Source organism: Rattus norvegicus, chromosome 6, assembly GCF_021556685.1.
Source record: "Rattus norvegicus strain SHRSP/BbbUtx chromosome 6, alternate assembly SHRSP_T2T, whole genome shotgun sequence".
NCBI lineage: Eukaryota > Metazoa > Chordata > Mammalia > Rodentia > Muridae > Rattus > Rattus norvegicus.
Genome location: NC_141539.1, coordinates 59,059,742 through 59,072,175, shown reverse-complemented (window position 1 = coordinate 59,072,175; position 12,434 = coordinate 59,059,742). Strand labels below are relative to the sequence as shown.

At 41.9% G+C, this 12,434-nt stretch overlaps 1 protein-coding gene across 1 annotated transcript in view; it reads left to right on the top strand.

Annotated features, from left to right (window-relative positions):
- Positions 1-5,062, top strand: part of Bzw2 (basic leucine zipper and W2 domains 2) — a 60,530-nt gene extending 55,468 nt beyond the window's left edge. Inside the window, 2 exon segments of the mRNA NM_134402.3 lie at positions 4,272-4,394; positions 5,015-5,062. Coding sequence (NP_599229.1) covers positions 4,272-4,394; positions 5,015-5,043 — 152 coding nt within the window. The 3' untranslated portion in view covers positions 5,044-5,062.
- Positions 5,063-12,434: the final 7,372 nt, after the last annotated feature.

Sequence of the window (12,434 nt, the reverse complement as noted above, 5' to 3'; positions counted from 1 at the left end):
ATATTATTGAGATGTTAAAATAGTGATTTTTTTTGGTAATTTTATAATTTTCAGTAAGATTTATACATACATTTTTTTTCTTTAAGTAAAATACTCCTTATTTTCTCTTGAACAAGAAAAGCCTGAAGAATAGTTGTTCCTGCCACCATTAAGAGTGTTGCTAGGTTACCCTATTTATCCTTTTTTTCGCTTCACTATTATTTTACACAGCGGGCACTTGTGCAGTAGCAGATAGATATGAGGACTTAGATGTTCTTGTATTGTGCCTGGAAAGACTGGATGAGCAGTGAGTTTCAAGCTCTCTCTAGCTCTAGAGAACTTGCAGACCAAGGCGTTGAAAGAGGGATCAGCAGTTTTAAAAGTGAGTATTGCTGAGGCCATGAGTTCAGTTCCTAGAACCACATCAGAGGGCTCACAACCGCCTGCGCAGTAACCTGACTTCCAGGGTTCCCATGCCTCTGACTTCTGAGGACTTGCTGTTTTTGAGGGGTGTGGTAAAAGATAGGGGTCTCTCCCAGTATCCCTAGTGTCCTGGAACTCTGTGTAGACCAGACTAGTTTTGAACTCAGAGCTTCCCCCTGACTCTGCCTCCCAAATGCTGAGATGAAAGGCACTCATCCTCCCCACTGTGCCCAGCTGCATTTTACTTACAGAAAACTCATAGGTTAACTCTGTGCCTTCTACACATATTCCTAAAAGGGCATTTCTTGTTCTAAGGCTTTTGGTTTGGTTTGGTTCAGTTTGGTTTGGTTTGGTTTGGTTTACTTTAAAGAAAAAAAAATGAGCCAGGCAGTGGTGGTGCATGCCTCTAGACTAAGCACTTGGGAGATAGAGGTAGACAAATCTCTGTGAGATCAGGTCCAGCCTGGGCTACAAGGCGAGTTCCTGGAAAGACAGGAAGGAAGGAAGGGAAGGAGGGAAGGAGGGAGAGAGGGAGGGAGGGAGGGAGGGAGGGAGGGAGGGAGGGAGGGAGGGAGGGAAGGAGAATTAATTATTCTTTGACTTGTTTTCCTGTGTGACAGTTCTGGATTTTAGGTTTAACTATAAAGATAACATGTTGCAAAGTTAAGTCTCCCTCGGCCTCTTTGTTGTTTCCTGTGTTTGTCTGCTGTCTGTATAATGAATGTGTGCTATGTGGCCACTCCCTTGTTCAGAGCTGGAAATTACATACACAAAGGAGTTCCTAACTTTCTAAACTGCAAGATGGAATGAAAATAAACCGTCTAGCCTGAGGGAACACCGTGTGCTTTGTAGTTTTAACAAACCCCTTCCTCCACTTTTTCTTAGTAGGACAAAAACGCCCAGTGGCTCTTGCCCGTGGTCCCCGCTTCTTAAGAAAGCTGAGGCAGGAGGATTACAAGGTCAGGGCCAGCCTGAGCTAGAGAATAAAACCTAGTTTTAGAAAAATGCTTACTATGTAGACCAGGCTTGCCTTGAACCCACAGAAATCCATCTGCCTCTCTGTCCCCTGTGCTGCTGCCCTTAAAGGCATTTGTTTGCATCAGTCTTTGTATACAGATGCCTTTTAAGGCCAGAAGGAGGAGTGTAGGCCTGGAGGTGTGTAGGGAGTCAGTCATGACTTGTAAGTACTGGGAACCAAAGGATCTCAGAGGGCAAACAGAGAAACAGTGCACACTTACCCACAGCTATTTCTCTAGCCCTCTTGAGCTTTTTAATATCCACGTGTGCCTAACTGTCTCAGTTAGTGGCTTTAGGTCTCTAGTGCTGGAGATTTGATCTTTCAAAGAAATATTCACTGATCAATGGTGTTCTTAGCTTCTCAGACTTCTCCATTGTACTGTTTGGTGATTTTAGCAGTCGATATATTTGATGTGGTTTTGCCAGTCTTTTGGTATCATTTCCGTCCCTGTCACTGACCCATTTTAGTGTGTGCCTGGCTCCTTTTGTCCCCTCTGTGCAGCTATAACAGAAGCATAGGCTCTGCCTTCAGAAGGCCTCCAAGCAACATCCCTGAGCAGCAGGTGAATCAGCTGTCTAGCTCATTCTGTCTGATCCCCATTCATTCATGTGTGGAAAGAACACCGTTTCCATTTATATACTTGTCAATTTCCCATAAGTGTTGCATCTTATGATGTATTTTTTTTATAAGAATAGTAGTTCAGGGCAGAGATGGAGAACAAAAACGGTATATGACTGGGCACACAGCTGAAAATTCTTATATTCCTGGGGATAAGGGGTGGAGGGGATCACGATCAAAAGGACTTGGAAAATACTAAAATGAGTAGTGTCTGAAAGACAATGGACCGTTCATGAGGTTCTTCAAACCCTAATTAGTATTCTTGAAAAGTTACTGCAAAGCATTCTTGAATAGCAACAGGTAACTTCCTACGGCCAACATCATGGCTTTTTCCCTTTTTGAAAAATGGGCTTGGACTGGTGGTTCAGGCTGTGGAAAGCTGAGAGTAGAAGCAACAAAAAGGCTGGAGGATTAGAATACTTCTGTAGGGTCATGACTGTTACAGAAACACTTATAAATTAATAAGTCTAGACATCTTTAATTTGTAAAGTGTAGTGCATTAAATGATTGTTTTAAGTGGAAAAACACCTGTTTTCTAAACCAGCCACATGCATTTATTTATTTTATATAAACGAGTGTTTTGTCTGTATGTCTATGCACCATGTGTGTGCTCTGTTCCCATGGAAGCCAGAGAGGATATCCTATCCTCTGGAATTGGAACATGAGATGATTGTTAACTGTCACATGGGCACTAAGAATTGAACCTGGGTCCTCTTGAGGATCAGCCCAGGCTTTTACCCACTGAGCCACTTCCCTAGTGCCTCCTCCCTCCCCATTTCTTCAATTTAATCTAAGAGCCCTTTCTAAAAGCCAGGTTTTGTTGTTCTTGTTGTTGTTTTTAAAGAAAGGGAAAGAAAACTAAATTTTTGTTATTAAAATGGTATTGGTGTTTTAAATGAATGCTGTCTATATTCAACAGTTTCTGTGATATCTATCAGTCAATATTATAATTGCAAATATGTCATTAGAAGGATCTATCAATATTGCATTAACAGTACATGTAATGGATTAGACTCTTCCAGGGGACAAAAATCCCGAAAGGCAACCCTACAGGACCCTGGCAGAGTCTGGAGACTGTCATTTTCCTATTTCCCTTCCTTAAGTATCCTCTATTCATGGTAATGTCAGACATTTACATTACAATTCATAACAGAAGCAAAATTACAGTTAGAAACTAGCAACGAAAATAAATTTTGCTGGAGAGATGGCTCAGTGATTAAGAGCACTGTCTGCTCTTCCAGAGGTCCCTGGTTCAATTCCCAGCAACCACATGGTGGCTCACAACCATCTGTAATGGGATCCAATGCCCTCTTTTGCTGTGTCTGAAGACAGCTACAGTGTACTTCTAGACGTTAAATAAATATGCAGATAAGTAAGTCACCTGAGATCAAATTTTTAAAAAAAGAAGTAGCAGGTTGGGTTATCTATCAATCCACCCCTGAGGGTCTTTATCTACTTGCTGGTCTCATCCCTGCACCCTGCCTCCACCTTGTCTATTTGCTGCCTATTTCTCCTCAACAAAAACAAAGTCTTCTTTAAAGAAAAAGTAGCCCATTCATTGTTGTTCATGAGGCCAGGTCCTGTGTGGGCTACCTAGTTTAACATTCAGTGAGTAGTTGGCATGACTTCTAATCTCTGATTCTTTGGCCTCCCCCTTCCAACTCTTGGAATTACATGTATGTAGCCCATAGCTAAGTTTGCACTATAATCAGGTTTCAGTAGAATTTATCCATCCATGGCTTTCTAAACTGTTGGAATTGTTGGTTCATTTGCAAAATAAATAAATAAATAATATTTCCTCCTTCTAGTACTGACCTGCGTTGCTAGCACTGTATCCTTACTGATAAGGAAGCTGATTGTAAGGATACCAGTCTGAGCTGCTTAGAGACAAGCTTGGGGAGGAGGGATTCGGGGACAGATGCTCTAATGGAAGCCAGAGAGGAAGTCAGGTGTCCTCTATTTCATCTTACCTTGAACCAGAGGCTCATGTTTCTCAACGGCTCTGCTAGGATTCAGCGAGCCACCCAATCCTGTCTCCCACACGCATACCCTTGGGGCTAGGGTGAGAGGCTTCTCCTGAACACAGATCCATGGTGGGATCTGAATTCTTGGCCTCATGATTCTATAGAAAATGCTTACAACTCCTCAGCCACCTCCAGAGCCGCCCCCGCACCCAGAGTTTATTTTTAAACCTGGCATTCGTGTGGTAACTTGGCTTGCTTTCTAACTGCAGCCGACGTTCTGAGCGAGGAGGCGATACTGAAGTGGTATAAAGAAGCACATGCCGCCAAAGGCAAAAGCGTCTTCCTTGACCAGATGAAGAAATTTGTGGAGTGGTTACAAAATGCAGAAGAAGGTAACTTCACGTAACAGCCCTAGTGGTCACTGGCCAAATGCTTACTGCTTTATTTTAGTCAGTCTCTCTCTCTCTCTCTCTCTCTCTCTCTCTCTTTCTCTCTCTCTCTCTTTCTCCCTCTCCCTCTCAATCTCTCTCTCGCTCTCCTTAAAATCTTACTATGTCTTCGTACACAAACGTTCTATTCTGCCTACATCTCAGTGTTCATTTCAGAAGGCAAGGTAATAACATTTTTAAAAGAAAAATAAAATCAAACTCAGATTATCCACTTGGCCACACATGGTGGGGTTGGAAGGGGTTTCTGCACCGTCGCCAGGTCAGTCGTGCCTAAGGTGGAAACATCTAATGAAAAGCAGGTCTTAGAAGACCCAGCCAAGGCTATACTCTTTAACAACGTACATGGACTCACCGCATTGTTAGAGAGCTGGAGGTCACTGCGAAGCAAAAGTTACAGACGGTTTTCCATCTGCTCTCTTGTGTTACATAACTAATACATGGGGGAAAATATCCCAGGTATTGGGATATTACCCATAATATACCCCAGAGCATCGGCCTGCTCATTGGAATCTTATCCATAATCTAATAATACCTAATTTTTCTTTCCTTTTTTTTCCTCTTAGAATCTGAATCAGAAGGTGAAGAAAGCTAAATGTCTCCAGCACACTGCCTAAAAAAAAAAAAAAAAAAAACCACCACACTTTTTCGGTTGGGAATGCTGAAGTGTTTGGGGAGGGAAACTTGGCTTCTGTTTGCACCAAGGAAATAAGTGATAGGCAAGGCCTCTCCCTCAGAGGGGACGTTTCATTTCTGTTTTGTTTAAACGGAGCCCTGAGGCATCAGCTACTACACTTGGGACTCTACCTCTCACTGTATGCTAACTAAAGCCATTCAACCAGGGGTCAGGTAGGAGCCTGAAGCTCAGTACTTAGCAGACCCCTTTTTTAGCTGTATTTTCAGGTACTGTGTGAACGCCCCACTGGTGTCTGTATTACAGGGCCACTTCAATAGTTGTGTTTCTTCTGCTCGTGTATGTGATTTGACAACCCAGTTTTTTAAAATAAACGGCTTTTTAAAAATCCTTGTGTATATCGTCAGAGCACATTTTATTTATTAGTATAGTGTTTGGTGGGGTGTGAGAGCAGGCCCGGGCATGGAGGTCAGAGGATTCCAGTTCCCTTCTCAAGCACTTTTAAATGCTAAGCCATCTCATGGGCCCCCCACAGGTTGGTTGGTTGGTTGGTTGGTTGGTTTTTAGCATTACTTCTTACACAGGTGTCAATTTTTTTTTTCTGTCCAAACATTAAATGGTTACATTTCTTATCTATAAAAACAACTGTGGCCAGCATGGTCACTCAAACCTATAACCCAAGTATTATGGGGTCTCAGGCAGGAGGGTTCCTGCAACATTGAAGCTGGCTTGGGCTGCGTGAGCTTCAGGCTAACTTGGAGTTCAGTGCAAGACCCTACTTAAAAAAATTTAGTGGAGGGGGGAAAAAACCCTTACTCTATTGTTTTGGTTATCTTCATGGTAAAATAGAAATTAGCCTCAATGTGTGTGTTTACTGCTAGTAGAGCCTCGAAGTTACCAACAGCTGTTAAATAAGTAAACTGAGAGTTGCATTCTGCTTCTATTTCCTTGCATAAGGCCCTGGGAGCTTAGAGATGTGTACATGCTAAAGGATCTGTTTGCATTCCTATGTATTGAGGTGAGTTTTATTCTATGCCCCCTCCCCCCAGGAGTCCTGTTTCCAGTGCTAACAGTGTAATAATGCATCTCTCGGTGCTGACAATGCAGTAATGCATTTCTCAGTGCTAACAGTGAAATAATGCATCTCTCAGTGCTGACAATGTAATGCATCTGACCATTTGGGAATCTCTGCTGCCTTTACTCTTGAAAACCCGGAGTACTTTTGCTGTCAGGGCCATGGTAAGGTTGGAGAAAGCTAATGTATTCCATAGGCAATTGAAACCAAATGAGTGTGCCTGGCTAACTAATTCTCCATAAGGCCAGGATAAGAAAAGCTGCGTAACTGTTGGGTAAAGTCAGTTTGTTCACTGCTGCTTCAGTCACGCCCTCTAGAAGAACAGAACCAATGGGATGAAGACATATATGTATTCTGTAGATATCATAATTTATTAAGTGGATTTCCAAATAGTAGCCGGGGCCAAATCACACTTGATATGCTGAGAAGCCAGTATTCATCTGTGAGGCTGGCTTGTCCACAGTTGGAGTCGTTCCAGAGCAGCTGTTTGTCACTGAGGGGTGACAGCCAGTAGTCATTTAGTCCACCAGGTGGGTCCAGAAATCTCTGGAGAAATGCTAGCTCTGTCAACAAAGGATTCCGAAGCGAGGTGGCACAGATCCACTCAGCAGCCTTTTGGAATCTGAGCTCCTACAAGAAGGTGCCACCCACAGTCAGGGCGGGGCTTCTCACATCAATCAGGACCCGACTTCAAAATGACCTCCTACTCACGTGATTCTAATTTGTAGCAAGTTGCTATTAAAACTAACCATAATTGCCTTGGAGATGAAACTATTCTCAAATGTGATATCCTGGGTATATGTATATACACACGTATGAGTTTCACCTGCATGTATCACATGTATGCAGTACCCATGGAGGGCAGGTGTTAGATACCCTGCGACTGGAATCATGGTCAGCTCTGAAGCACTTGTAGGTGCTTGTAATTGAAGCCCAGTCAGTCTGCTGCAAGAGATCCAGTGCTCTTATCCGAAAAATCATGTCAGTTGCTGTGATACTCTTTTTACTACATTTATACACCTGCCCGTGGTGCTTTGATAGAGGTCAGAGGAGAGCAGCAGTCAGTCCTCTCACCAATGTCGGTCCCAGGGATTGAATTAGGTCACAGGCTTGGTGGCAGGTATAACCACTGAACCATCTTGCCCTAGAATCTGATATTTTTAGAGAGTCCTTTGAGGGAAAAAAAAAAAGGGCCAGGAAGAAAGTGATTTCTTCCAGATCATCAGTTTACATAACTCTATTTATTACCTAGCTTCCTTCCCACCTATGTGAGAGTGAGAACTGTGAAGTTAAATGAGCGTCACATCATAGAACCTGTATTAATGTGTTTGTTCGAGTAGAAGATGTTTTAATTTCAAAACGACATAATGACACGTGCTAATCTCGGCATTCAAAAGCTGTACGCAGAAGAACATTTGAGGCTAGCCAGGACTATGTGGGAAGAAAAGGTAATGAAAAAGAAATAATAATAATAAATTTGGTCAACTAATTTGACAAATGTTAACTGCTACTTAGGATACATAGCAGGCATGCTCCACAAACGGTAAATTAAATTGGTTTTCCCAATACATGGATTTTTAAAAACATTTTGGCTATATCAAGGGTAAAATACCACATGGTACATTCAATTTACCACATAATGTTTTATATATTTCATATTAAATGTTTCACATTTAATTTTGTGTCAGTTAAAATGTTTCCTCTTCATTTGAGGGGAGCACTCCCTTTCAAAAGCAGAAAAACAGAAAACGGGCAGTTACCTGAGGTTATCTGAGTTGGTGACCAATGGCCAAGATGGCACTTCATGTCCCGCCTGTGCATCTCACATCTATTGCTGCTTTGTTTGTTTTCTCTTTTTTTTATAACTTATTTAATTTTTAATTTTATGTGCATTGAAGTTTTGCCTGCACTCATGTCTGGGAAGGCATCAGATCCCCTGGAACTGGAGTTACAGGCTGTTGTAAGTTGCCATGTGGGTGCTGGGATTTGAACCCAGATCCTCTGCAAGAGCATCCAGTGCTCTTTATTGCTGAGCCGTCTCTCCAGCTTCTGCTTCTTTTCTGTTATTTGATTGTTTTTAGTCCCGAAAAGTAAGTTTATACAGTTCAAGCAAAAGTTAAAGAACAAAGCCTGAGTTCCGTTGGTGTGGGCTACTCTTAGTGTAAGTAAGGTCCCTGCACAAAAGATAAGACCACACAGCCCTTCTATTTAAGAAAACTTAACTAGCCTGCAACAAACATGGCAAGTCGGTTAACTCTCCCAAAGCTGATGGTAATTTTGAAGTACTTAAATGTGAAGATGTGTACTCCACAGACAGAGCTTAATGAATCCTTAAACTAGAGTTATGTCTTCCTCAGAACATGCTTCCAAAAGGCTTCTGCTATGTTGGGTTTTTTTTGAGACAGGGTCACACTTCGCTTACAATTGACCTCTACTCTCTATATCAGAGTCTGACCTTGAACGTCTGCTTGTCCTGCCTTCACCTCCAAGTACTGGGATTACACTCACACACCACAACACAGGATTTGTGGACTCCTGGGAATTAAACCTAGGCAAATGCTTTATCAACTGAGCTGTATCCCTATTTTCCTTTTTAAAGTAGAATTTGAACTAGTTATAAAAGTGGTTAACTTAACTAGCATAATCAAGTAGCCCCAATATTTAGCTTTAAGTACACACTTATGATTTCTCCGTTTTTTCCGGTTTTTATCTGGGAGTGGTTTTGCCCCTAGCCCAGGCCCTCCTGTAGCTACAGTCAGAGTTGGCTGTGGCTGCCATCCTCTGGAGGCTGCAGGAGGTGCTTCTACGCTAACTACTTTGGATTCCTCCGCTCCCCTTCCTCTTATCCAGAGCCTCCTTTTGGGCTACCTGATCGACCTCACAGCATAAATTGACTTGCTGTATCTCTGAGTAATTATAGGGGGAACCCAAGAAAGAGGACAATCTTTAATAAACTCATATGGGAAATGACAGCATGCATCCTCTGTTCTTCAAGGCCAACCCTATTGAATGTAAAAAACCGTATACAATACACTGGGGCATAAGTAGCAGGATGTAAGGATAATGTAAAGTTAGTTACAAGACTGACTACTACAGTAAAATAGATAGACAGACGAAAATAACTTTCAGACATTAAAATTTTTACCTTATGGTCAATAAAAACAGGGCTGGGGAGCAACTCAATTGTGGAACAGGGACCTAAGCTATAGATGTGTAGATATGTAATATTTTATTATTTTATTATTTATTTTATTATTATAAGGTGATTTAAGCATGAACAATTTATAGAGCTTTATATCTTTGGCAACTTTTCTCCACTGGGAAGTACCTGACTGATAAACACTGTGGAATCTCTGGGGTTCAACGGACTGAACAAAATGACAGCTAACAAAGTTTCTGCAAATTAAAGAGGTAACCCAACTGAACACAAAAAGTGTGTGAAGGGGGGTGGACAGTTGATCAGCGGTTAGGATCACTTGCTCTTTCAAACGACAGGCTTTGAGTCCTGGCACACAGGAAGCGGCTCACAAATTCTCTTTACTTCTTTATGCTTATTTAAATTTCTTTCTTAGGAAAAAAAGCAGCATCTTCATACTTTTTAAAAAAAAAAACGTGTATGTTTATTATGGAATACAATTGAAAAGCCTTGGGGAGAAACACATTCTAACATGTTTACAAACATGGTTGTTTTGCGTATTGTCGTGGTTGCTTTGAGATAGGCTCTTCCTACACAGCTGTCTGCCCCAGAACTTGCTATATAAACCACACTGACCTTGAATTCACAGGCCGAGAATAGAGTCTGTGAGAGAATTCTGAGTGCTTGTGAGAAAACTCCAAGGAAACAGTCCAGAGTCTTATGGCCTCTGTTTCTTTAGAACACGGAATTGGGTTTGGAGTGTGTTTTCATGCTCCTCCCAGGTATGGCGGGTAGGAGTGAGTTTACTTCAACTGTTGTGATTTATGTGCCTCTACGGATAAAAGCATGTTTTCTGTCACATGTGACTTGTCTTTGTGATTGTGTACTTAACACAGTTCCTCTTGGTGACCCCAACAATAAAATATTTCCATTGCTACTTCATAACTGTAGTTTTGTTAGTTATGAATCATAGTGTAAACGTGTGTTTTCTGGTGGTCTTAGACAGCCCCGGTGTAAGAGTTGTTCAAATTCCCAAAGGAGTCATGACCCACAGGTTGAGATCAACTGCTTTGGTACAACTCATTTTTAGGTCCCACTCTTGCAGTAAACAGAGACCTACCTACTTCTACCTCCTGAGTGCTATGGTTAAAGGCATATGCCACCACTCCCAGCTATAAATATGTTTTTGCTTGATTCTTTAAGAATTAAATCTATATCCTGTCATAGCAGTATCCTGTAATATTTTACCATATCAATACAGTATTCTTCAAAACATAAATAGAAGATAAAGACATACTATTGGTATAAAGAGGATATAATCATTCGGTTCTATGTGTGGTATTTCCCAACTTGATTTTATGCCTAATTGTTCTTCTATTCTTATTTAAGGGGAAAAATGAACCATGTGTTCTATCATTAATGAAATGAAGAAACAGAACACAAGCTCCTTCAGGCCACCTCCCGGGCCTAGTCCTTCCCAGTCCAGGACAATCATAACATTGACTCCTGAATTCATTAATTCTACCCTTGTCTGAAATAGATGGTTAGATAGTGTTAATTTGTTCTGCCTTCTTTTTCTGGATTTCTTGACACTTCATTTTGCTGTTCTCTGTGTCCAGCTATGTTCTGATATATGATTAAGTGAGCATAATTGCTCTTCCAGTTGTAATGGCCAGCTCTTTCAACATGAGTATGTCAATCAGGAAGACTGTTGTGTTGTTTCAGTTCTAGGGCTCAAACCCAAAGACTGCTTATTTTAGACAGGTACCCTACCATTGAGCTATCTATAACCCCTCCTTTTCATTTCCATCTTTTACTACATTCACATAATTATGAGGAGGGAGTCCATGAATTCTACAGTGTATGTGTAGAGGTCACCTTGTGGGAGGAGGTTCTCTTCATTCACTATGTTGGTCCATGGGACAAACTCAGGTCACCAGGCTTGGCAGCAAAGGCCTTACATGACGAGTCACCAGCTCACACTTATTTGGAGGCCATACTTCTCTTAGTTGCTCAGGTTGACTTTGAGCTTTCAGTCCTTCCTCAGCCTTCCATATCCCACTGAGATTATAGTTCTGCTTTGCTTTTAATAAGCTAGAATGTTCTTGGGGACCAAGAGTAATTAGGAGGCATGAGTCTAGTTTTCAGAGTTAATTTTGGAACATGTGCTTTCCTTTATACTAGTCATTAAAACAAACAAAACAGCCAAACACAGTGGCTTATGCCTATAATCTTAACACTCAAAATGGCCAAGGCAGGAAGGATTACCAGCCTGGGCTACATGGTGAGTTCCAGACCCGTCAGATCTACAGAAGACCATCTCAGAGGGGAGAAGAGAAGAGGAGGAGAAGGCAAGAAGGGAGGGAAGGGAAGAAGGAAGAAAATACTGTTCCTTTCTCTGAAGGGCATTTTATATGGTGTGTATGGGTAAAGTCAACTGTCACGATGAAAGAAAGCACAATGCACTGTTGCCTCAGTTGTTTGCATTTCTTGTGGCATTTGCTGCTTGTGAGTGATTGTGCAGATAGGATGAACCTGGATTTCTTGCCTTGGGCTTGAAGACAGCCCTCTAATTACTTCTTTAGATAATTATTAAGTCACTTAACGCTTGGTATTTTCTTAATTGCAAAATAAGGGCCTAGAGAAGATCCATTCTTAAACAGTGCGAACCACAGAAAGCAGCACGCAAAACTGCCTCACGTTCTTAGAGCAGAGGCCGATCGATCGGTCAGATCTTAGATGACATAGGTGCTCCCCTGGCCTCATCCTAAGCTGAAGCCTGAGGTCCTGAGAGTTTGACTCAGTCTGCCTACTTGGGCTTCAGGGTCTGCTTTTGTTAACAAGTTCTGGGGTGCTGGTAGATTTCTTCTCTATGTTCAATAGTCTCCAAGATCTAACCTTGCCCAGATCTGCTTAAGTCCTTACAGCTTCAGCCGAGGAGGTTAGGGTGAAGTTATAGTTTTTAGAAAGAGAGCTTGCCAAGAAGTGCATGCTGACAGGAGTCTGATATAGCTGTCTCCTGAGAGGTTCTGCCAGAGCTTGACAAATACAGAGGCGAATGCTAGCAGCCAACCATTGAACTGAGAATGGGGTCCCCATTGGAGGAGTTAGAGAAAGGATTGAAAGAGCTGAAGGGGCTTG